Consider the following 26,619-nt stretch of genomic DNA (forward strand, 5'->3'; position numbering starts at 1 on the left):
AAACTCAGATTACACTCTGTCATTAAGGAGCACCTCTTCATCCTCGGACCTTCATCACGCCTCGGATTACAGGATTACTGAGAGTCCAGCAGTGAAAACCTGGATAGACACAAACACATGAAGGAGCTGAGTAAACACACAACATTAGCACAGCCATGTTTTATATCGTAGTTCTTTTATTTAGCTTGTGTTGACCTTCCATCTGGTTTCTAAATCCTGCAAATATTATAATCCGTCCTCCGTGCACGTCGTGATGCTTCCTTTCTGTGTGAGGAGAATCAGAGGAACTGAGTCTCTCCTCAGGAAGAAAGGAGACATATATATATATATGCCCTACTGGGCACCTCTGACCTAGACTCTTCTTGCTCTGGTTCTATTTGATTTGTATTTGCGTGCTCATCTCAAAACATCCTCTTGCACTGTGTCATTCATTGAGTCTGTTTTAGATCCTGTATATCTTCATGTTGCTCTGCTGGAGGGGACATCAGTTTCTCATCTCCTGCTCTCCTCTCCTTCTCTCCTCTCCTTCTCTCCTCTGTAGCTGCTGAGCTCCTGGTGAGAGAGACTTGAATCCTGACTCACCAAAACACTGAAGCTAACCAAGCACCTCCACGTGTGTGTGTGTGTGTGTGTGTGTGTGTGTGTGTGTGTGTGTGTGCATTTGTGTGTGTGCATGTGTGTGTGTATGTGTGTGTGTGTGTTTGTATGTGTATGTGTGTGTTTGTGTGTATGTGTGTGTGTGTATGTGTGTGTGTATGTGTGTGTGTGTGTGTGTGTGTGTGTGTGTGTGTGTATGTGTGTGTGTGTGTGTGTATGTGTGTGTGTGTGTGTGTGTGTGTGTGTGTGTGTATGTGTGTGTGTGTGTGTGTATGTGTGTGTGTGTGTGTGTGTATGTGTATGTATGTGTGTGTGTGTGTGTGTGTGTGTGTGTGTGTGTGTGTGTGTATGTGTGTGTGTGTGTGTGTGTGTGTGTGTGTGTGTGTGTGTGTGTGTGTGTGTGTGTGTTTCAGGGTTAGGCACTAATCAGTGCTGACACTGTTGGTTCTCAATGAGCCACTTTCTAACACTGCTTGAATGAGTAGTAGGATGAGGACTCTCTTATTGGTTGTGGTATTCTATTGATGGGATGCGTGGAATGAAAGACAGCCTGGCTGAATGCACTCTTCCTAAATGGGATGGTGCAGCCTCCCCTAGCCGCACCTCTAGCCCTGTGGAGGTGGGCTTTAGGCTGATGCAGCCAGCCAGAGGAGGAGGAGCCAACCCACGAGTGATCTTATAAACTAAGCAGATGTTTTTGTAAACTATGAGATTTTCCCAGCTGAACAGATTATACTTTTTAACAATGTGACAATGATGATACCGGAGTGTCTTTTTGTCTCGTGTTCTGAGTGCTTGTTTACACAGTGATTCCAGTGGTTTTAGAGCTGTGCGTTAGACCAGCTGATCAGACAGTAGTTGATGTGGGAGAGGACCATTGAGTGAAGGTATAGCTTAGCTGCTGCAGATGATAGGAAGTTTCTAATGTATCTGTCATTTGACAGATTGAACTTTAATTTATTGCAGACCTTTTTGATATGGGTTTTGAAATTGAGGTTTGTGTCAATATGTACTCCTAAGTACTTGTACTCCAAGACAACCTGAAGTCTCCTTCCAGAAAAAAAAACATCTTGTTCTGTTACGGCCCGTCTACACTACAGGCATGAAAAAATCTTGAAGCTGGGCGTGTCTGAAGCTTGGCGATTTTTTGCGAGCAACCAATCACATGAATCTCCCGCCCCCGACATACAAAGCAATAGCAATGTTAAAACGAAGTAAACTGGATATAAACTCTCCAAACAGGCGAAAACCTACCAGTTTCACCCACTGTCTCTGCCACCTCCCTCCATGCCTGGTTCCTCCGGTTTGTATCCCGGTAAATAGTTCTGGTCGTAAAGAACCGGGTGATTTGCTACCGTAATATCTCGTTTGGAATATGAGGAAATGAACTGCGGTCTGGCTCTCCCAGCTTGCACGCGGTTTGATTGGCTGCGCTTGCACTGGCGGGATTTGCATAAACGGGATTTGATTGGCTGATGCCAAGCATCGAGCCTCAAAAGTTGAACATTGTTCAACTTTTGATGCCGATAGATGCTCGTGATGCTTGCAAATCCATGCTCCGCTCCCCACAATGCAGTTCGGCGAAGATTAAAAATCTTCTACGTCACCCCATTCAAGTGAATGGGCGAAGCGTTGAAAGCATTTTTTGATGCCTGTAGTGTAGACGTACCGTTATAATGCTGTGGCCCTTGGAGAAGAACATACACACTGTCTTTGAGACATTTGGTTGCAAACAGTTGTTGTTAAGCCAGGATGTAATATTCTCCAACACATCAGTGACCTTGGTAGCAGACTCTTCTGCAGTTCTGCCATGAGTAAAAACAACTGTATCATCAGCATACATGAATACATCACATTCTCCACACACAGAAGGCAGATCAGTGATGTACATACTAAACAGGATTGGGCCCAATACAGAGCCCTGCGGTACTCCAGTTGACAGACATAGTGCACTAGACTTATGGTTCTCAGTTTGAACACATTGGGAGGACTTCAGTTTCTCATCTCCTTCTCTCCTCTGTAGCTGCTGAGCTGCTGGGATGAAAGATACAAATTAAAGAGGTTGGTGAATTCTATAGGAACATTTAAGTTGAGTATTTTTTGCAATAAGATGTTGTGATTAACAGTGTCAAAAGCTTTCCGTAAGTCAAGGAACACGGCCCCCACAACCCCACCCCTGTCCATTGATGCCTTCACTTTCTCTACGAAGAAGCATGTCGCTGTTCCTGTTGAGTGATTAGCCCTGAATCCAAACTGCATTGGATGCAGTGGAAAGGAGCTGTTGTTGAGATGATTGATGATTTGTTTGGCATCAGTTTTTCAAATACCTTGGATACTATGGGTAAGATACTGATGGGCCTATAGTTGGATGTCATGAGAGGGTCCCCACCTTTGAATAACGGGACCACAACAGCAGGCTTCCATTGATTGGGAAAACTCCCTTGATTGATTGCCATATTAATGATATTTTAACAATTGAGGAGTTAATGTCTTTCAGCGTGAATGTGTCCATACCGTAGATATCCTTAGCCCTTGAGGATTTCAGACTGGCAATTACTTCCGCAACCTCTGTCTCAGACACTGACTTTAGAACAGCTGCTGGTTCGCTAGTGTTGACAGTCGGGAGTGCATTAACTTCCTGAGCTATGAAGCTACTGGCTATGGTAGCCACTGACTCAACAAAATAATATTCGAGTGTAGTTGCCACATCAGCTGGGCATTGCAGAGTTGCGCCCTCAACCCTCAATTCAATTGGCTTGGCTGTCGTAGTGTTTTGACCAGTTCATTTTTTTATTTGGCTCCACAGTACGTCCACACGGTTCCGTCGCGTGCTTCAACGGAGACGCTTCCCATTCACTTTGAATGGGGTGACGTCTGCATTGTGGTTCCGTTGCTTTGCCTCCGTTGCTCACTTCGAAAATTGAGAAAAGTTCAACTTTTCAAGCATCGATATGTATGTGTGTGTGTATACGTGTGTGTGTGTGTGTGTGTGTGTGTGTGTGTGTGTGTGTGTGTGTGTGTGTGTGTGTATACGTGTGTGTGTGTGTGTGTGTGTGTGTGTATACGTGTGTGTGTGTGTGTGTGTGTGTATATGTATGCGTGTCAGGGTGACACTTATCCTTTTTTTTTTTGGAAATTATTTTGGGTATTTTTAAAATGATTCTCTACAAACATTTTTCAGACGTTTATTGGAAAATGTTTTCAGAAACAAAAAGTCTTGACACATTTTTCAAAATGAATAAATTAGAAAAAAAATTCCAGTTTATTTTTCCTGTCGTGTTTCATTCAGTCCCGACGTTACGAACAGTTCAGAGTTTATTCAAAAAACACTTCTCAGATAAACCTCTGGAAGATCAAACAGAAACATGACCCCCCGTCTGGAAACACGCTAACCCCCCGCCCAAAACCACCCGCATAAAACCAGCCCAGATCCAGTCTCTGAGACTCCAGCTGCGGTGCGTTCAGGGACAGCAACAGGGGTCAGAGCGGTGCGTTCAGGGACAGCAGCAGGAGTCAGAGCGGTGCATTCAGGGACAGCAGGGGTCAGAGCGGTGCGTTCAGGGACAGCAGCAGGGGTCAGAGCGGTGCGTTCAGGGACAGCAGCAGGGGTCAGAGCGGTGCGTTCAGGGACAGCAGGGGTCAGAGCGGTGCGTTCAGGGACAGCAGGGGTCAGAGCGGTGCGTTCAGGGACAGCAGGGGTCAGAGCGGTGCGTTCAGGGACAGCAGGGGTCAGAGCGGTGCGTTCAGGGACAGCAGCAGGGGTCAGAGCGGTGCGTCCAGGGAAAGAGGGGGTCAGAGCGGTGCGTTCAGGGACAGCAGCAGGGGTCAGAGCGGTGCGTCCAGGGAAAGAGGGGGTCAGAGCGGTGCGTCCAGGGACAGAGGGGGTCAGAGCGGTGCATCCAGGGACAGCAGAGTCTGATAGCGATCCTTTAGAGTCGACCAGGAGAAGGACGAGGTGTCGACCTGAACAACAGAAGAAGAGGAAACACAGTCAGATTAGAGTTAGCTTCAAATCTCCACAAACACAGAGAAAACATGACTTACAAGCTAACTCTAAGCTAACAGAAGCTAGAAGCTAACGCTCAACCAACAAGACACATAGAAGCTAACTCTAAGCTAACAGAAGCTAGAAGCTAACGCTCAACCAACAAGACACATAGAAGCTAACTCTAAGCTAACAGATCTAGAAGCAAACGCTCAACCAACAAGACACATAGAAGCTAACTCTAAGCTAACAGAAGCTAGAAGCTAACGCTCAACCAACAAGACACATAGAAGCTAACTCTAAACCTGTTAAGCACTCAATCAATCAATGTTTATTTATATAGCCCAATATCACAAATGTTACATTTGTCTCAGAGGACTTCACAGTTTGTACAGAATATCAGTATGACAATACCACACCCTCTGTCCTCAGACCCTCTGTCCTTAGACCCTCTGTCCTCAGACCCTCTGTCCTTAGACTCTCTGTCCTTAGACTCTCTGTCCTTAGACCCTCTGTCCTCAGACCCTCTGTCCTTAGACCCTCTGTCCTTAGACCCTCTGTCCTTAGACTCTCTGTCCTTAGACCCTCTGTCCTCAGACCCTCTGTCCTTAGACCCTCTGTCCTTAGACCCTCTGTCCTCAGACTCTCTGTCCTTAGACCCTCTGTCCTCAGACCCTCTGTCCTTAGACCCTCTGTCCTTAGACCCTCTGTCCTTAGACCCTCACATCGTACAAGGAAACACTTCCAGAGAAACCCCCACAGTTTAAAGGGGAACATGGAGAAACCTCAGGGAGAGCAACAGAGGAGGGATCCCTCTCCCAGGACGGACAGACGTGCAATAGATGCCGTGTGTAAATTGAAAAGATAATACATTTGCAACATAGGTAGTCCAGATGTTTGAAAATGCATGTGTGTATAATAAGAAGATGAATCCATGAGGATATCCATCCAGGACTTATGATCCAGGACCACAGCAACAGGCACAGCCACGACTCGGATCCCGGCGTATATAGACACCAAAAAGAAAGACATTTGGGGAAGCTGGGTTAATGGGAACATGAGAGTACACAGGTATAGACAGAGAGAAGGAAGAAGTAAGATGTCCCCCGACAAACTAAGCCTATATCAGCAAAACTAGGGGCTGAATCTAATCAGCCCTAACTATAAGCTTTATCAAAAAGGAAGGTCTTAAGCGCACTCTTAAAAACGGATAGGGTGTCTGCCGCCCGAACACAAACTGGAAGCTGATTCCACAAAAGTGGAACTTGATAAGAAAAGGCTCTGGCTCCCATTGTACTTTTAGAGACTCTAGGAACAACCAACAACCCTGCATTCTAGGAACGCAATGCCCTAGTAGGACAATAGGGTCCTGTTTTTGAGCCTCTTTTTCAGGTCTCAGGCTCGAAAATGACATTCCCAGAACAAATGATCATATCTTCTAAAAGGGTTAAACTAATAATCTTTTCTCTCAAAGTAATGATAAACCTGTGAGGTGGATGTAGAAGAGTCAGAATCAATATAGATGTTTTCATTTTAAAGTAAATTCAGATTGAACATTGTAAAAGAATGTAACTTGTTGTGTCCGTCCAAAAATAAACCATGACTTCTAGTGAAAACCACCCTTGAAGGATGGGATGGTCGACTAAAAGCTTTATGAATCCAAACTACAACATATAGTAAGTACCCTGTATCGAGATTGATGCAAAACAAGTGACATTTGACCTTTTGAGAGAGGTTTAGCAAAAACCCACTTCTGGGGTCATTTGGGTGCATTTGAACCCATCGGTCGATTTTGATGATTGACACCTCTTTTGAACCGTTAGAGCCAATGGAATCGAGGGGAAGTTCCTAAATCCACCTACACGTTAGCATGAGGAGTGAGAGTGATGCGCACGCAGCTTGCCCAAACCCAAAGCTACGTTACACTCTGAAAACTGAAAACTAGGCTTATTGCCATAAATACGATGATGGATTGTCAGTAATGGTTTCAAAGTGACACAGACACATTGGATTCACCTTCAGCAGCGTTTTTATCCTTTGAATGCCATTGAACAGAACTTTTGATCAGAAAACAGCAAAGGTGAGACATATTTTCCGTTTTGGCTCAGCAAAGCTACGTTGTGTGTTGTCTGGGTTTGACTTCGCTGCCCTGAGTTCTGATCGCTCAGGGATGATACTTATACCTCTAGAATCTGTGGAGTCTCAGCTTTAATCTGATATATTGTTTGTGCAGATCCGATAAGTAATAAAGTATTTAGACCGTGACTTCTGTGCTAAATTCGTTAGCAGTCTTTCGCTTAGTGCTAATTCAGAGGCTTGGTGTTAGCCTTGTGTTTCGTTTCGGTAAAAATGGTTCAACGTCAGTTATTTCTTCCCGTTAAGTGGGTATGACACATTCGTAGGTTAAACCGGTTTTATCCTTTTTAGACTTTGAGCGTGTAATTCATGCCTTTGTTTCTACGCGTCTAGATTACTGTAATGCACTTTATGCCGGCCTAAACCAGACCTCGCTGGCCCGCCTGCAACTGGTACAAAACGCTGCGGCTCGGCTGCTTACAGGAACACGCAAGCATGAGCACATCACACCAACTCTGGCTTCCCTCCACCGGCTTCCCTCCACCGGCTTCCCTCCACCGGCTTCCCTCCACCGGCTTCCTGTCCATTTTAGAGTTAATTTTAAGATGTTATTGTTTGTTTTTAACCTGTTAAGCCCTGAGTCTGTTTTTCAGGTCTCAGGCTCAAAAATGACATTCCCAGAACAAATGACCATATCTTCCCTTCTAAAAGGGTTAAATTAATAATCTTTTCTCTCAAAGTAATGATAAACCTGTGAGTTGGATGTAGAAAAGTCAGAATCAATATAGATGTTTTTTATTTTAAAGTAAATTCAGATTGAACATATTAAAAAACTGTACATTTTAGTGTCCGTCCAAAACATATTTTGTACTTATAGTGAAAACTAACCTTGGATGATGGTAAAGTAGACTAAACGCTTTAGGAATTCAAAGTACAACATATAATAAGTACTCTGTATCAAGATTGATGCAAAACAAGTGACATTTTACCTTTTTAGAGAGATTTTGCAAAAAAACTCCACCTCTGAGGTGATTTGGGTGGAAATGGGGGTTTTACCGTTTCTCTGGAACCCATTGGACGATTTTGGTGATTGACATCTCTCTGACCGTTAGAGCCAATAGAATCGAAGGGGAATCTCCCCAAACACACACATGGTAAAACAAAAAGGTGGGGGCTTTGCGCATGCAAGTTTGCACCAGTGAAGCTATCTCTCGCTCTGACATCTGGAAACGGAAAAGCAGGTTTATTGCTTATGGATTATCAGAAATCATTCAAAGGGACAGACACATTGGATTAACCTGTGGATTCACTTCAGCAGCGTTTTTATCGTTTTAATGCCATTGAACAGAACTTTTGACCAGACTAAGACACAGGTGAGCCATGTTAGCGTTTTTAGCTAACTAGCTCCACATGTTTTGATGTGTGTTCTCGTCATTATCTCAGAGAGTTCGTATAATTGAGGGATAATGAGGGTACCCCTCGATTCTGTGTCCCCTCACGATGTGAAAAGATGGGTTGAGATGTGCAGCAAAGATAAATAATAAGGTTGATGAATTTCGGTGCATTCATCTGTTATCATTTTTTGCTCGTTGCTAATTCAGAGGCTCGTTAGCATTGTGGGTTTTTTTGGAAATATTTTTGAAATGATCAGTTAGATGAGTTTCTTCCCGTTACATGGATATAAAACATTCATTTAGTTTATTAAATGAACATGCCCTCAGACACTGCTTCCTGCAAGATGTTGCGGCAGTGTCCCGGTACCGGGGTCTCTCGGGGTTAACAGGTTAAATCGCTTCATGGGCTCCGACCTCCTACAGGTGTACACCCCCTCAAGGGCTTTGAGGTCGGCTGATCAGCTGCTGCTGGTAGTCCCTAAGACCAAGAAAAAGACCCGGGGAGACCGAGCCTTCTCAGCGGTAGCCCCCAGGCTCTGGAATGACCTGCCCCCCCATATCAAATTGTCGCCCACCCTCCAAACTTAAGTCCCGCCTAAAGACCCACCTCTTTTCCCTCGCTTTCGAGTCAGTCTGAGCTATATGCTTTATCTATTTGTATGCTTTTATTGTCTGTCCATAGGCTTTATGTACCGTGTATTAATTATTATGTGTGCCTTTTATCTATTATGGTAATATTACATTTTATTATAATGTTATGTTTGGTGTGAAGCACTTTGGTAAACTCTCTGTTTTTATGTGCTATACAAATAGAGTGGATTGGATTGGTGTACCTTGACTGCGTGTCGCCGGGTGGCGTCCGGCCTCCTGCAGAGAGACTGCAGACGCTTCAGCAGCTGCTCAGGTGTGGAGTACAGGTACTCTGCTGCGTTCAGGGAACAGGAGAACACACGTCAATCTGCACCTCTGATATATAAACCGTTTATAATATCTCACAGTTACCTGCGGAGTCCGTTTTATTCTGCTACCTGAGAGTATATGATGTTACCTGAGAGTATCTGATGCTACCTGAGAGTATCTGAAGCTACCTGAGAGTATATGATGTTACCTGAGAGTATCTGAAGCTACCTGAGAGTATCTGATGTTACCTGAGAGTATCTGAAGCTACCTGAGAGTATATGATGTTACCTGAGAGTATATGATGTTACCTGAGAGTATCTGATGCTACCTGAGAGTATCTGATGTTACCTGAGAGTATATGATGTTACCTGAGAGTATCTGATGCTACCTGAGAGTATCTGATGCTACCTGAGAGTATCTGATGCTACCTGAGAGTATCTGAAGCTACCTGAGAGTATATGATGTTACCTGAGAGTATCTGAAGCTACCTGAGAGTATCTGATGTTACCTGAGAGTATCTGAAGCTACCTGAGAGTATATGATGTTACCTGAGAGTATCTGAAGCTACCTGAGAGTATATGATGTTACCTGAGAGTATCTGAAGCTACCTGAGAGTATATGATGTTACCTGAGAGTATCTGATGCTACCTGAGAGTATCTGATGCTACCTGAGAGTATCTGATGTTACCTGAGAGTATCTGGTGTTACCTGAGAGTATCTGATGTTACCTGAGAGTATCTGATGTTACCTGAGAGTATCTGATGTTACCTGATGTTACCTGAGAGTATCTGATGTTACCTGAGAGTATCTGATGCTACCTGAGAGTATCTGATGTTACCTGAGAGTATCTGGTGTTACCTGAGAGTATCTGATGTTACCTGAGAGTATCTGATGTTACCTGAGAGTATCTGATGTTACCTGATGTTACCTGAGAGTATCTGATGTTACCTGAGAGTATCTGATGTTACCTGAGAGTATCTGATGTTACCTGGGAATATCTCGGGGTAAACCAGAGCTTTGGGACACAGAGGGTAGCAGCCGCAATGAACCGCCTCCAACCTGAATGCACAGGAGATAAAGGTTAAAACCATCATTGTTCTGTTAGTTCAACCTCTTTTCATTTGCTGACTGAAGCTGAGGTTCACCTGAGCTGCTTTACTTTGAAAAGCTGAGGTTCACCTGAGCTGCTTTACTTTGAAAAGCTGAGGTTCACCTGAGCTGCTTTACTTTGAAAAGCTGAGGTTCACCTGAGCTGCTTTACTTTGAAAAGCTGAAGTTCACCTGAGCTGCTTTACTTTGAAAAGCTGATGTTCACCTGAGCTGCTTTACTTTGAAAAGCTGATGTTCACCTGAGCTGCTTTACTTTGAAAAGCTGAGGTTCACCTGAGCTGCTTTACTTTGAAAAGCTGAAGTTCACCTGAGCTGCTTTACTTTGAAAAGATGAAGTTCACCTGAGCTGCTTTACTTTGAAAAGCTGATGTTCACCTGAGCTGCTTTACTTTGAAAAGCTGATGTTCACCTGAGCTGCTTTACTTTGAAAAGCTGAAGTTCACCTGAGCTGCTTTACTTTGAAAAGCTGATGTTCACCTGAGCTGCTTTACTTTGAAAAGCTGAAGTTCACCTGAGCTGCTTTACTTTGAAAAGATGAAGTTCACCTGAGCTGCCTTACTTTGAAAAGCTGATGTTCACCTGAGCTGCTTTAATTTGAAAAGCTGAGGTTCACCTGAGCTGCCTTACTTTGAAAAGCTGATGTTCACCTGAGCTGCTTTACTTTGAAAAGATGAAGTTCACCTGAGCTGCTTTACTTTGAAAAGATGATGTTCACCTGAGCTGCTTTACTTTGAAAAGCTGAGGTTCACCTGAGCTGCTTTACTTTGAAAAGCTGAGGTTCACCTGAGCTGCTTTACTTTGAAAAGATGAAGTTCACCTGAGCTGCTTTACTTTGAAAAGCTGAGGTTCACCTGAGCTGCTTCACTTTGAACAGCTGAGGTTCACCTGAGCTGCTTTACTTTGAAAAGCTGAAGTTCACCTGAGCTGCTTTACTTTGAAAAGCTGAGGTTCACCTGAGCTGCTTTAATTTGAAAAGCTGAAGTTCACCTGAGCTGCTTTAATTTGAAAAGCGGAGGTTCACCTGAGCTGCTTTACTTTGAAAAGCTGAAGTTCACCTGAGCTGCTTTACTTTGAAAAGCTGAAGTTCGCCTGAGCTGCTTTACTTTGAAAAGATGAAGTTCACCTGAGCTGCTTTACTTTGAAAAGCTGAAGTTCACCTGAACTGCTTTACTTTGAAAAGCTGAAGTTCACCTGAGCTGCTTTACTTTGAAAAGCTGAGGTTCACCTGAGCTGCTTTACTTTGAAAAGCTGAGGTTCACCTGAGCTGCTTTAATTTGAAAAGCTGAGGTTCACCTGAGCTGCTTTACTTTGAAAAGCTGAAGTTCACCTGAGCTGCTTTACTTTGAAAAGCTGAGGTTCACCTGAGCTGCTTTACTTTGAAAAGCTGAAGTTCACCTGAGCTGCTTTACTTTGAAAAGCTGAAGTTCACCTGAGCTGCTTTACTTTGAAAAGCTGAGGTTCACCTGAGCTGCTTTACTTTGAAAAGCTGAAGTTCACCTGAGCTGCTTTACTTTGAAAAGCTGAAGTTCACCTGAGCTGCTTTACTTTGAAAAGCTGAGGTTCAGCTGAGCTGCTTTACTTTGAAAAGCTGAAGTCAAACATTCACTCTCAAACGAAGAGCAACGTTTCCACTTCTGTTTGTTTTATTTGATTATTTATGTTATCTATTATTTTAGTTATTTATTTGAGTATTCTTTGTCAGTTTTCTGCTTAATATGTATTTAGTCAAGTATTTTCTGTGTTTAACTTTATTAAAACACAGAAAACACTTTTTTTATTTGTATTTAGCCTTTATTTATACAGGTGTAAAATCTCCTTGAGACACAAGGTCTGATTTTCGAGAGAGAGCTGTTCAGTGGTAACACTACCACACAAAGTTACAGACGGACACTAAACACAGAGGCAACACTAAAATACAACATCGTAAAAAAAGTAGTCATTGAAATCCATATACAGTCAGACATAGCAGGTGCAAACACCCAGATGATTTCTCCAGCTTTTTTAAAATCAGTCAAATTTTTAATTAATGCTGTCAAAATTATCGCGTTAACGGATGCAATTAATTTTTTGAATTAATCGCGTTAAAATATTTAACGTATTTAACGCATGTGCAGAATGGCCCGCCCCATACATCCCACCAGTGGCAGCGCCAGGGTATGGCTGGGGTAGGCCACACCCATACCAAGAAATGGCTTCGCCCCACCATGAACAATGATGTTAAAGTAAGCAAAATAAAGTCCGCCAACTCGCGGAGTAAATCACACAGACAGCAGTTAGTGAGATTGATTTCAGTAGCCACTTGTCTGGAAATACCGAAGACTAGAAACGGTTTTGAAACTTTTTGTCACTTAGTGATCGTCTTCTCCGACGGAGAATACTTTTGCTGTAGTACTAGGTGCACATAACTGGTACGCAGGTTATGTGCGTAATCTGAAATGCGTACCGTCTCTTTTGTCACAAAGCACATTTGCGTACCGACGTACTTGTGAAGCTTTTCCAGAAGGCGGTTAGATCACCGGACGACAGAGTCGGTCTCCGTGTGCACAGACAGGGCTGCTGTTAACGTCGGTCTCATACTTGCCAACCCTCCCAATTTTCGCGGGAGACTCCCGGTTTCCTCCCGGGGTCATATTTCTCCCGCATTTCTCCCGATTTCTGACAAAATCAGATTTACTCAGGACTGTTTCCACTCGGACTTCAATACAGCTACACCATTGTTTGGTTTCCATGGTAACACGTCTCTTTAGTAGCGCGCGCAACTCAAAGTCTGAGAGGGTGAAGAAGAAAAAACTGAACAAGAATCGGCAACTCTCATCTTTTTAAGTGGGAGAACTTGCACAATTGGTGGCTGACTAAATACTTTTTTGCCCCACTGTACATACTGTATGTTAAATGAATATATCAGCCTTCTTTCATCTATCTTTCCATTCCCACAACAATATACATAAAGAAAGGGCATATTTTGGACATAGTTCGAATGGTGATTAATCATGATTAATTATTTTTTTAAGCTGTGATTAATCTGATTAAAAATTGTAATCATTTGACGGCCTAATTTTAATAAAGTGTTTTCTGTGTTTTCAGTGTGTTTTCTGTGTGTGTGTTTTCTGTATGTTTTAGGTGTGCTTCTTGTAAATAAATAATAAGGGAGAGCTGAAAATGAGCCAGAGATCAGAGATCTGCTGCAGGTCACACAGCCGTTTGATTGGCTGAGCTTCACAGAGCGTAGCGTCTGGTTGGCTGCCTGAGGTCAGCTGACTGAAGTCTGCAGGAACACCTTGATGTGATGAAACAACTCTCTACAAACACTCAGGTGAAATCAATAAATAACCTCTCAACACGTTGCTCCCAACCTCCCACAGGTTCAGCAATATAAAGATAAGATATGATTAAAATATGAAACATAATATGTAAGTAAGATATAAAAGATATTATATAATTTAAATATAAAAGATAACATAGTATTAAGATATAAACCATATTATATAATTAAAATATAAGAGATATCTATCTGATTCCTGCAGCTCACATGGCGACCCCGAAGAGCTGGTGCCTGGCGGTGGAAACGAACACGTTGTGATTGAAATATAAAGATAATATTGTGAGTAACGGCCCGTCCACACAGGCATGGAAAAAATCTTTCAAAGCTTCGCCCATTCACTTGAATGGGGTGACGTAGAGGATTTTTAATCTTCGCCGAACTGCATTGTGGGGCGCGGAGCATGGCTTTGCAAGCATCGTGAGCATCAAAATTGAGCAATGTTCAACTTTTATGCTCCCGATGCTTTCGAAGCTGGCATCAGCCAATCAAATCCCGTTTATGCAAATCCCGCCAGTACAAGCGCTAGCCAATCAAACCGCGTGCAAGCTGGGAGAGCCAGACCGCAGTTCATTTCCTCATATTCCAAACGAGATATTACGGTAGAAAATCACCCGTTTCTTTAAGACCAGAACTATTTACCGGGATACAAACCGGAGGAACCAGGCATGGAGGGAGGTGGCAGAGACAGTGGGTGAAACTGGTAGGTTTTCTCCTGTTCGGAGAGTTTATATCCAGTTTACTTCGTTTTAACATTGCTATTGCTTTGTATGTCGGGGGCGGGAGATTCATGTGATTGGTTGTTGGTCGCGTTGCTCGCAAAAAATCGCCAAGCTTCAGACACGCCCAGCATCAAGATTTTTCAAAAAAAATGTCATGCCTTTGTGTGGACGGGCCGTAAGGGATGATGGGCAGCGAGGCGGCCATTCTGGGGAAAAGAACACCCTTCAGATCAGGAGCCCGATGCGAAGCGACGGAGACCAAGTCGCTGCACATTATCCCGCTCATCACACGGCCACATTCTCAACAAAGTCACGACATGACTCCCGATATTAATTTAAATGCTTTTATGGATTTAGATTTTTTTTTTATTGATTTAAAAATTTTTTTGTATTTATTTAAAATGCCCTAATGCCAAAGTAACTGGCAACTGAATATGTTTTGCCGTTTGAAGTCTGGACCATTACGCAAAAAGGCCCGCAGCTCTGTGTGGAGGGTCTCTGCCCCGTAGCTGATCAGCTAGACTTTAAATAGTTCCATAGCTCATAATGTGGGCCGTCTTTTCGCGTCTCTTACTTCTCCACTGTTCTCTTGTCCCTCTTGTCCTTTTCTTTTCTTCACTGGGAACTCAGCCACTAACCATTCATCCTGTGCTCTCCAAATATATTCAATAATGAATATTAAAATCCTCCATGTTGCTCTCAGATGGGAGACAACGGGAAACTAAAGACAAGCAAACAGTTTGAAAAGCAAATCATAATAATAATAGATTTATTTTGTTAGCGCTTTTACAGGTGCTCAAAGACGCTTTACAGATATAGTGAAAATAAAAGAACAACAAATAAATATATATAGTTAAATAATACAAAAACAATCACACATTAAAAGCCAGATTGAAGAGGTGAGTTTTTGTGAGTGTTTTGAAGGTGGTGAGGTCAATGCAGTCTCTGATGGGTTGGGGGAGGGAGTTCCAGAGGGAGGGGGCAGCGACGGAGAAGGCTCTGTCCCCCCAGGTCCAGTGATTGATGTGGGTCGGGATGGATAGGAGGTTGGCTTCTGATCTCACTACTACTCCCGTCTCATCGGTGCCCAGCAAAGCAACCCCAGAACACTGTTCTCCACCATCAACCGCCTACTCCGCCCCCCTGCCGGCCCCCAGCCCACAGGGGCTCCCGATCTGTGCTCCAAATTCCTCGACTTCTTCCAGGCGAAAGTCGAGGCCATCCATCAGAAGCTCCTGGCGCCTGGCCCTCCCCCCTACCTGCACCTCAGCCACCTGGCTACGTACCCCCAGCACCGCGCCTCTCCCACTCCAACCTCTCCTCCTTCTCCCTTGCGGATGCTCTCCAAGTGGCCAAACTGGTCAGTTCGGCCAAGACCTCCACCTGCTCCCTGGACCCCATGCCCACAGCCCTGGTCAAGGACTGCCTACCCACCCTCTGTCACTATATGGTGGTCATCATCAACGCTTCTCTGGCTCCTGGTATAGTCCCCACCAGCTTCAAAATGGCTTCAGTCACCCCCATACTCAAAAAACCTGGCCTGGACCCCGACGACCTCCAGAACCACCGGCCGATCTCCAACCTTCCCTTCCTCAGCAAAACTCTGGAAAGAGTGGTCGCCGGCCAACTCCATCTGTACATGTCCAACCATGAGCTCTATGAGCCCTTCCAATCCGGCTTCAGACAGCAACACAGCACTGGGACCGCCCTCATCAAGATCACCAACGATCTCCTCATTGCTGCTGACTCTGGCCGCCTCAGCATCCTCATCCTCCTGGCCCTTTCTGCAGCGTTTGACACCATCTCTAACAACATCCTCCTCACCCACCTATCTGACCTCCTAGGTGTCACTGGCACAGCGCTGTCTTGGTTCACATCCTACCTCCATAACAGGGAACAGTTTGCAACCATTAACGGCTCAAATTCCCCACCGGCCCCAGTCCACCACGGTGTACCCCAGGGCTCTGTGCTTGGCCCCCTCCTGTTCACCATTTACATGCTCCCCCTCGGCCAGATCATCCGACATCATGGACTCAATTTCCACTGTTACGCTGATGATACCCAACTGTATCTCAGCACCACTCCATCCTCCCAGCTCCCCCCTCAGTCTCTCATCAACTGCCTGCACACACACACACACCCACGCACACACTGTACCCACGACTGTTACAATGAAGGCTCGATAATAAGCTCACGGCATATAGGTGTAAGCAGGGGGAAAGCACTATTTTTATAGGTGGTGTGTGGACCTCACCTCCTCTAGGAGGGACCTCACCTCCTCTAGGGGGGTCCTCACCTCCTCTACGGGGGTCCGGGGGCATGCTGCCCCGGGAAGATTTTGTTTTAAATATTGAAGTAAATGCATCAATCTGGTGCACTTTGAGAGCCTTACTGTACTTAGACCCTCCAGAAAAACGCGATTCTGCGATCGCAGATTTTACCGCATAATCAGCAAAATGGCGCAGATTTTTAAAAGGCCGCATAATCCCTGCATTTTTCCACAAAGTTGAGAAAAAAAAAAGTGAACTCGTCTTGACGTGACGTCATCAGCTCACGCATCACAGAATGTAAACAACACTGTATAGAGTGAAAGTGTGGAGCTCACACGATAGAGAAAACACCAAGATGAAAATATCTAATCCATCTCATTTACCGACGAACATTTCTACTAAAGACCGGGCAAAAAGTGGGGGGAAACTATTCTGCACCCCGTGCAACTGTGTGTTGGAGCATAAGAGGAAATCGACGGTGACGACCCACTTTGATTCATTCAACATTCGAAAATGCTTTCTGCTGCTGCGGACAAGAAAGCCAAACAACTGACGTTCACAGAGGCATCAACCTCCAAAACCCTTTAGAGGGCTACAAGAAACGAAGTGAGTAGCCTACAAGATTGAAGCTGGTCAGATAACGAGCGAGTAAATGAAAACAGAATGAGGCGGAGAAGTGTGTGTGTGTGTGTGTGTGTGAGATTAAAATAGCCCAATTGCTTTTACATTAAATAAACATTGAATGTGTTTAATTGAATAGGAAAGGGGTTTAACGTTAGTGGCAGGTTGTGTGTGAGAGAGAATAAATAAGACAGCCCAATATTTAAAAAAATTGTTATTCTTTTTCCCCGTATATTTCGCAACTTCCCGCAATTTCACCGCATAAGATCACATAAAAACCCTGCATGTTTAATCGCATAATCAAGGATTGTTGCCCGCCTTTTTCTGGAGGCTCTAAGTACTGCTGGAGATAGTCTTTGTAGATTTGAAGATGGACTGTTAGTGTGGTTTTCTTGAAGTTTGTTTTTCGGCCAAACTGTATACAGTTCAATCGACCGGACTTCTTTCGGCAGATGTGAGCGTCCTTAACAACGGTCAATAAGTCCTTGACAGCGGTCTGTACTACTGGATTAACAACGTGTCACTTGTTCTGAATCGACCAATCAGAATCGAGTATTCAACTAAGCCATGTAATAATAAGATATAAACCATATGATTAAAATATAAAGATATTGGTTTCTCACATGGCGACCCCGAAGAACTCGTGTCTGGCGGTGGAAACGACCACGTCGGCGTCGCACAGCGCCTTCAGATAGTCCTGCTTCCTGGGGAGGAAACCCCAGCTGACAATGTGCCGAGAGAGCAGGAGGCGAGCCGACGAGAACACCTCTGAGAGGGGGGGGGAGGGGGGGGGGGGCAACACATAAACACAGTCAATAACTCTCACTGACAGAAGAGTGACATTCATTCTTATCATTACTCCTATTGAAAGAAGTGTTGTTGCTGTGCTCATTTAATCACAAATACCTTGGATAGAGAAACTCAGGAGTAATGACATCATAACTAAAGCAAGGGTTAGGGTTAACCACACACACACACACACACACACACACACACACACACACACACACACACACACACACACACACACACACACACACACACACACACACACACACACACACACACACACACACACACACACACACACACACACACACACACACACACACACACACACACACACACACACACACACACACACACACACACACACACACACACACACACACACACACACACACACACACACAGTGTTCCTGAGCAGTAAAACTTTACTTGTTAATATTTCAGAGTGTGTTCATTAAGCTAAAACCCACACACTCATTATAGCGCCATCAGCAGCAGTGTGTTGATCAATTATCAGAAGATCTGCTCATTACTGTAAAACACAGTGTCTATAAAGGTGAACACACACACACCCACCCCCACCCACCCACCCCCACCCCCCCACACGCACACACACACACACACACACACACTCTTAAGTGATGAAGAAGATAGAGATCATCACCCGTCTTAGTGTTTACGACACCGATCGGATTACTCTGATTACTCAGGATAACATTATTAATGATAAAATCAATAACTTAAAAACAAATCAGAGTAATGCACCGATAAACTGAAGGGACGGAGAAGCTCCACACACACTGCCTGGGTAACACACTTCCTGTGTGTGTGTGTGTGTGTGTGTGTGTGTGTGTACCTGGCACGTCAGTGAAGGTCTCTCCCAGCACAGACAGCTGGAAGTCGACCTGCCTCTCCGAAAGTTTGATCATCGTGGAGAGGAAGAGCTCCGGGTCCTTATCGTGCTCCCTACACACACACACACACACACACACACACACACACACACACACACACACACACACACACACACACACACACACACACACACACACACACACACACACACACACACACACACACACACACACACACACACACACACACACACACACACACACACACACACACACACACACACACACACACACACACACACACACACACACACACACACACACACACACACAGATTTAGACTGAAGTCTGGTCACCACATGTTGTTGGTGGTGTGTTTTTACATCAGTCGTCTGATCCTGATCCCCCCCACCTGGAACAGCTGTTACCCCCCCCCCCCCCACCTGGAACAGCTGTTGCCCCCCCCACCTGGAACAGCTGTTACCCCCCCGCCTGGAACAACCCCGTCCCCACCTGGAACAGCTGTTAGCCCCCCACCTGGAACAACCCCGTCCCCACCTGGAACAGCCCCCGCCCACCAGGAACAGCCCCCCCCCCAGCAGCAATAGAGCAGTAATCTGGGATCCAGGTCACACACAGATTAAACCACAGATTACATCTCGTGTCAGAATAAAAGCAATAATCCGTCTGTTTGTGAGGCAGCGGATTACAGGACGCCACCGATACCACCGAAGAAGAACACACACACACACACACACACACACACCACACACACACACACACACACACACACACACACACACACACACACACACACACACACACACACACACACACACACACACACACACACACACACACACACACACACACACACACACACACACACACACACACACACACACACACACACACACACGATCTCATTTCAAACACACACGACATACATGCCAACCTTTCCAAATCCAAAAGAGGTAGGTGTGCACGCCCAAATGAGGTAATCAGGAGAAATGGACCCCCAGTAATCACATGTATAAACATGTATTTAACATATTGCATCATTTTATGCATTTTTCAGAACAAGTGGTAGTTTGGTAAACAGTGACATCAACGACATGTCTGGTCTGTAAAATGTCCCAAAGTAAAAGAATGGGAGATAAAGTCTCCACATGTTATTATATTTTTTAATGTGTTTCCTCTTTCAGTTGAGACAGTGTAGATCAGGGGTCGGCAACCCCTTGCACGCGGCACCGTAACCAGTGGCACACTAGGAATACGTGGAATAAGTGTGCAAAATATTTAAATTGTATTTTCGGATCCTGAACGAGACCGCCGGCAGAGCGTCTCCCCGTTACCTGCAGAAGGAAGCCATGCACGCAACGCAGCCCCGCTCTCTTTAACTCCAGGTGACTTTCTGCCGCTTTCCTCCGTGGTGCAGTGCTGATCGTTTCACCACGGAGGAAAGCACTTCACTAATTGCAGTACCCATAAGGAGCTGTACACATGCCGCAGTTTTTGCGTGGCTGTGTATTTAGTTTAAAGCCCAGTGGCGATCTGCTCATCGAAATAATATGCTACAAAGGGGCGGACTGGCCATCTGTGTGTTGAACTTTCCTGTCGGCTCTCAGACCGTAGTCGAGGAGGGCAGAAGCAACAAGCTTCAGGTTCAATAACACACTTTAGCTTAAATGACTGGAGAGAGGCGAGCTCTTCTCGGGAGGCCGTTGCATTTATTTAGCTGTTCTTCTGTTTCACAAAATACATCACAGACCTCTGTTTTTCTGCTTCCTCGTTTCACTTCAGAAACATACACACGTTCCCTCACTGTCGCTCTACCATCCACACACACACACAAGCCCCACATCTCTCTCTCTCTCTCTCTCTCTCTCTCTCTCTCTCTCTCTCTCTCTCTCTCTCTCTCTCTCTCTCTCTATCTCTCTCTCTCTCTCTCTCTCTCTCTCTCTCTCTCTCTCTCTCTCTCTCTCTCTCTCTCTCTCTCTCTTCTCTCTCTCTCTCTCTCTCTCTCTCTCTCTCTCTCTCTCTCTCTCTCTCTCGAGAATCACAGAACGGACGATCGTCCTTATTATTATGCCGTTTAAACCAATTATTTAAATGTGTTTGTTAAATTCGGCATCATGTGAGTTGCGCTGACAGGTCCACACACTGCTTCCCGAGGCTCCCCCGCCCTCCTGCTGATAGTTCACAAGCGTCAAGCTCCTCAACCCCCCCCCCGTTGATAATTCTCGATCGTTGGCACGCTGATAACAATTTTTTTTTTAAATGGCACTTCATATCAAAAAGGTTGCCGACCCCTGGTGTAGATGAAGGATGTGTCAGGATGTAGAACTCGTGTGAACATTGGATAAAGCCAGGTTCATATTCTTGTTTCATGTTGTTGACATATTAGAGTCAAAGGTTTGCACAGAGCGAAATATCTTTGTGTTGCGCCATACATCAGAAAATACTGCATTCAAAAAGTCATTTCCTGCATTTGTCTACTGATAACGTGTGATATAAATAATGTACAGGCTTTCAGATTGCTGTCGTTCACTAAACACATTAACGACATGTTTGGGGTTGAAAATGTCAGAAAAAGTGAAAGAATGGGAGATAAATATCCCAAATCTCAAAATGGTATTATATGTTGTGTGTGTTTGTGGTCCTCTCTCAGTTGAGACACTGTAGGTGAAGGATGCTTCCGGAAAACACCAAACACTGGATGTCTTTCAGTCGCCAACATGTGTTTTCCTGACACTGATATTAACGGGGAAATCCTGCAGGACTCAAATGCCTCGTCTCTGTTCCCTTAAACTCATTTGGGAGTGATTACCCATCAGCCCCGGGGGTGCAGAGGAAAGGCAGCGTTACCCCGGTCTGCACGTTGTTTCTCTTTCAGAAACACAGAGGACTGTTTGTATGATGAGATCACAGACACGCTGCAAACGGTGTCAGCCAAAAGTCCAGTCCAGTGTCCATGGAGCTTCATTTGTATTTGTTATAGTTTGGGAAGATTGAAAATCTGTAGGGAAAGCCATCTGAGTCGGTAGGCGGTAGAAACGTTTCAAAAGCGGTAGACTACCGCCCAAATCGGTAGGGTTGGCAGGTATGATACCAAGATCTCATTTCAAACACACACACCATGCTCCGGGTCACGCTCAGCAGGTGAGAGGACTTCACAATAAAAGCCTGTACCCTTTCAAAATAAAGCCGGATGTATGACTTCAGCCTGAAGACTCTCCATCCCCAGGGTTTCATCATTCAAACACATTTCATACAAGACGTGTGTTTTCCTGAATACCTGCGTGATTAAAGCACATCATATATACGAGTTCATAACAAACAGTGCATTTAATCTTTCAAAGTAAAGGTCTGAATATGAGTTTCAGAGTAAAGGTCTGAATATGAGTTTCAGAGTAAAGGTCTGAATATGTAGAGTTTCAGAGTAAAGGTCTGAATATGAGTTTCAGAGTAAAGGTCTGAATATGAGTTTCAGAGTAAAGGTCTGAATATGAGTTTCAGAGTAAAGGTCTGAATATGTAGAGTTTCAGAGTAAAGGTCTGAATATGAGTTTCAGAGTAAAGGTCTGAATATGAGTTTCAGAGTAAAGGTCTGAATATGAGTTTCAGAGTAAAGGTCTGAATATGAGTTTCAGAGTAAAGGTCTGAATATGAGTTTCAGAGTAAAGGTCTGAATATGAGTTTCAGAGTAAAGGTCTGAATATGAGTTTCAGAGTAAAGGTCTGAATATGTAGAGTTTCAGAGTAAAGGTCTGAATATGTAGAGTTTCAGAGTAAAGGTCTGAATATGTAGAGTTTCAGAGTAAAGGTCTGAATATGAGTTTCAGAGTAAAGGTCTGAATATGTAGAGTTTCAGAGTAAAGGTCTGAATATGAGTTTCAGAGTAAAGGTCTGAATATGTAGAGTTTCAGAGTAAAGGTCTGAATATGAGTTTCAGAGTAAAGGTCTGAATATGAGTTTCAAAGTAAAGGTCTGAATATGAGTTTCAGAGTAAAGGTCTGAATATGAGTTTCAGAGTAAAGGTCTGAATATGAGTTTCAGAGTAAAGGTCTGAATATGTAGAGTTTCAGAGTAAAGGTCTGAATATGTAGAGTTTCAGAGTAAAGGTCTGAATATGTAGAGTTTCAGAGTAAAGGTCTGAATATGAGTTTCAGAGTAAAGGTCTGAATATGAGTTTCAGAGTAAAGGTCTGAATATGTAGAGTTTCAGAGTAAAGGTCTGAATATGTAGAGTTTCAAAGTAAAGGTCTGAATATGAGTTTCAGAGTAAAGGTCTGAATATGAGTTTCAGAGTAAAGGTCTGAATATGTAGAGTTTCAGAGTAAAGGTCTGAATATGTAGAGTTTCAGAGTAAAGGTCTTAATATGAGTTTCAGAGTAAAGGTCTGAATATGTAGAGTTTCAGAGTAAAGGTCTGAATATGTAGAGTTTCAAAGTAAAGGTCTGAATATGAGTTTCAGAGTAAAGGTCTGAATATGAGTTTCAGAGTAAAGGTCTGGATATGTAGAGTTTCAGAGTAAAGGTCTGAATATGTAGAGTTTCAGAGTAAAGGTCTGAATATGAGTTTCAGAGTAAAGGTCTGAATATGAGTTTCAGAGTAAAGGTCTGAATATGTAGAGTTTCAGAGTAAAGGTCTGAATATGTAGAGTTTCAGAGTAAAGGTCTGAATATGAGTTTCAGAGTAAAGGTCTGAATATGAGTTTCAGAGTAAAGGTCTGAATATGTAGAGTTTCAGAGTAAAGGTCTGAATATGTAGAGTTTCAGAGTAAAGGTCTGAATATGTAGAGTTTCAGAGTAAAGGTCTGAATATGTAGAGTTTCAGAGTAAAGGTCTGAATATGTAGAGTTTCAAAGTAAAGGTCTGAATATGTAGAGTTTCAGAGTAAAGGTCTGAATATGTAGAGTTTCAAAGTAAAGGTCTGAATATGAGTTTCAGAGTAAAGGTCTGAATATGTAGAGTTTCAGAGTAAAGGTCTGAATATGTAGAGTTTCAGAGTAAAGGTCTGAATATGTAGAGTTTCAGAGTAAAGGTCTGAATATGAGTTTCAGAGTAAAGGTCTGAATATGAGTTTCAGAGTAAAGGTCTGAATATGTAGAGTTTCAGAGTAAAGGTCTGAATATGTAGAGTTTCAGAGTAAAGGTCTGAATATGTAGAGTTTCAGAGTAAAGGTCTGAATATGTAGAGTTTCAGAGTAAAGGTCTGAATATGAGTTTCAGAGTAAAGGTCTGAATATGAGTTTCAGAGTAAAGGTCTGAATATGTAGAGTTTCAGAGTAAAGGTCTGAATATGAGTTTCAGAGTAAATGTCTGAATATGTAGAGTTTCAGAGTAAAGGTCTGAATATGAGTTTCAGAGTAAAGGTCTGAATATGAGTTTCAGAGTAAAGGTCTGAATATGTAGAGTTTCAGAGTAAAGGTCTGAATATGTAGAGTTTCAAAGTAAAGGTCTGAATATGAGTTTCAGAGTAAAGGTCTGAATATGTAGAGTTTCAGAGTAAATGTCTGAATATGTAGAGTTTCAGAGTAAAGGTCTGAATATGAGTTTCAGAGTAAAGGTCTGAATATGAGTTTCAGAGTAAAGGTCTGAATATGTAGAGTTTCAGAGTAAAGGTCTGAATATGTAGATTTTCAGAGTAAAGGTCTGAATATGAGTTTCAGAGTAAAGGTCTGAATATGTAGAGTTTCAGAGTAAAGGTCTGAATATGTAGAGTTTCAGAGTAAAGGTCTGAATATGTAGATTTTCAGAGTAAAGGTCTGAATATGAGTTTCAGAGTAAAGGTCTGAATATGAGTTTCAGAGTAAAGGTCTGAATATGTAGAGTTTCAGAGTAAAGGTCTGAATATGTAGAGTTTCAGAGTAAAGGTCTGAATATGAGTTTCAGAGTAAAGGTCTGAATATGTAGAGTTTCAGAGTAAAGGTCTGAATATGTAGAGTTTCAGAGTAAAGGTCTGAATATGTAGAGTTTCAGAGTAAAGGTCTGAATATGAGTTTCAGAGTAAAGGTCTGAATATGAGTTTCAGAGTAAAGGTCTGAATATGTAGAGTTTCAGAGTAAAGGTCTGAATATGTAGAGTTTCAGAGTAAAGGTCTGAATATGTAGAGTTTCAGAGTAAAGGTCTGAATATGTAGAGTTTCAGAGTAAAGGTCTGAATATGTAGAGTTTCAGAGTAAAGGTCTGAATATGTAGAGTTTCAGAGTAAAGGTCTGAATATGAGTTTCAGAGTAAAGGTCTGAATATGTAGAGTTTCAGAGTAAAGGTCTGAATATGAGTTTCAGAGTAAAGGTCTGAATATGAGTTTCAGAGTAAAGGTCTGAATATGAGTTTCAGAGTAAAGGTCTGAATATGAGTTTCAGAGTAAAGGTCTGAATATGTAGAGTTTCAGAGTAAAGGTCTGAATATGAGTTTCAGAGTAAAGGTCTGAATATGAGTTTCAGAGTAAAGGTCTGAATATGTAGAGTTTCAGAGTAAAGGTCTGAATATGTGTTTCAGAGTAAAGGTCTGAATATGTAGAGTTTCAGAGTAAAGGTCTGAATATGTAGAGTTTCAGAGTAAAGGTCTGAATATGAGTTTCAGAGTAAAGGTCTGAATATGAGTTTCAGAGTAAAGGTCTGAATATGTAGAGTTTCAAAGTAAAGGTCTGAATATGTAGAGTTTCAGAGTAAAGGTCTGAATATGTAGAGTTTCAGAGTAAAGGTCTGAATATGTAGAGTTTCAGAGTAAAGGTCTGAATATGTAGAGTTTCAGAGTAAAGGTCTGAATATGAGTTTCAGAGTAAAGGTCTGAATATGTAGAGTTTCAGAGTAAAGGTCTGAATATGTAGAGTTTCAGAGTAAAGGTCTGAATATGTAGAGTTTCAGAGTAAAGGTCTGAATATGTAGAGTTTCAGAGTAAAGAGGAGAGAGCGTACCAGCGGTGAGGCCACACGATGTGCAGAGGCTTCCCAGCTTCCTGCTCCGAGTTCCTGCAATGAAACACAAGATGAAAAGGTCTCTCCATGACGCCTGTCTGACAGCATGCGACTCCCTGAGGAGCAGACGTTCAGTTACCTCTCTGCCGCTCCGAGCCGCTTGTGTTCGGGCAGCAGCCTGAGAACAGAAACAGATCACATGTGGTTTACAACGCTCCTGAACGCCTCGTCACCTGTCTGCAGTGACGAGGCTCCTGAACGCCTCGTCACTGCAGACAGGGGAGGACGCTCCTGAACGCCTCGTCACTGCAGACAGGTGAGGACGCCCCTGAACGCCTCGTCACTGCAGACAGGTGAGGACGCTCTTGAACGCCTCGTCACTGCAGACAGGTGAGGACGCTCCTGAACGCCTCGTCACTGCAGACAGGTGAGGACGCTCCTGAACGCCTCGTCACTGCAGACAGGTGAGGACGCTCCTGAACGCCTCGTCACTGCAGACAGGTGAGGACGCTCCTGAACGCCTCGTCACTGCAGACAGGTGAGGACGCTCCTGAACGCCTCGTCACTGCCGACAGGTGAGGACGCTCCTGAACGCCTCATCACTGCCGACAGGTGAGGACGCTCCTGAACGCTTCGTCACCTGTCTGCAGTGACGAGGCTCCTGAACGCCTCGTCACTGCAGACAGGTGAGGACGCTCCTGAACGCCTCGTCACTGCAGACAGGTGAGGACGCTCTTGAACGCCTCGTCACTGCCGACAGGTGTGAAGAGAAATGGAGAGAGAGGTTGAAGAGAAATGGAGAGAGAGGTTGAAGAGAAATGGAGAGAGAGGTTGAAAAGAAATGGAGAGAGAGGTTGAAGCTGCAGCAGTTTCTCCTGGTGTTCTGATTCAATAATCTATTTTAGAAATAACATGTTAGACTGGAGGCAGGTGCGTGTGTGTGTGTGTGTGTGTGTGTGTGTGTGTGTGTGTGTGTGTGTGTGTGTGTGTGTGTGTGTGTGTGTGTGTGTGTGTGTAGGCCTGTCGCGATAATCGATAAATGGACTTATCGTACGATAAATAA

General features: G+C 43.8%; 1 protein-coding gene across 5 annotated transcripts in view; it reads right to left on the minus strand.

Annotated features, from left to right (window-relative positions):
- Positions 1-3,768: 3,768 nt before the first annotated feature.
- gtdc1 (glycosyltransferase-like domain containing 1) overlaps positions 3,769-26,619 on the minus strand; it is a 50,456-nt gene continuing 27,605 nt past the window's right edge. Inside the window, exons 5-11 of one of the 5 annotated variants that reach the window (XM_079665547.1) lie at positions 25,696-25,734; positions 25,557-25,610; positions 18,640-18,749; positions 17,618-17,762; positions 9,941-10,011; positions 8,886-8,974; positions 3,769-4,560 (exon numbers count right to left, since the gene is read on the minus strand). In XM_079665547.1, the coding sequence (XP_079521673.1) occupies positions 4,483-4,560; positions 8,886-8,974; positions 9,941-10,011; positions 17,618-17,762; positions 18,640-18,749; positions 25,557-25,610; positions 25,696-25,734 (586 nt within the window). In that variant the 3' untranslated portion in view covers positions 3,769-4,482. Of the gene's footprint in view, positions 4,561-8,885; positions 8,978-9,940; positions 10,012-17,617; positions 17,763-18,639; positions 18,750-25,556; positions 25,611-25,695; positions 25,735-26,619 lie in introns of all 5 variants that reach the window. The other 4 variants (XM_079665546.1, XM_079665550.1, XM_079665548.1 and 1 more) reach the window with 4 other exon arrangements.

Source organism: Notothenia rossii (genome assembly GCF_949606895.1).
Source record: "Notothenia rossii genome assembly, chromosome: 2".
Lineage (NCBI taxonomy): Eukaryota > Metazoa > Chordata > Actinopteri > Perciformes > Nototheniidae > Notothenia > Notothenia rossii.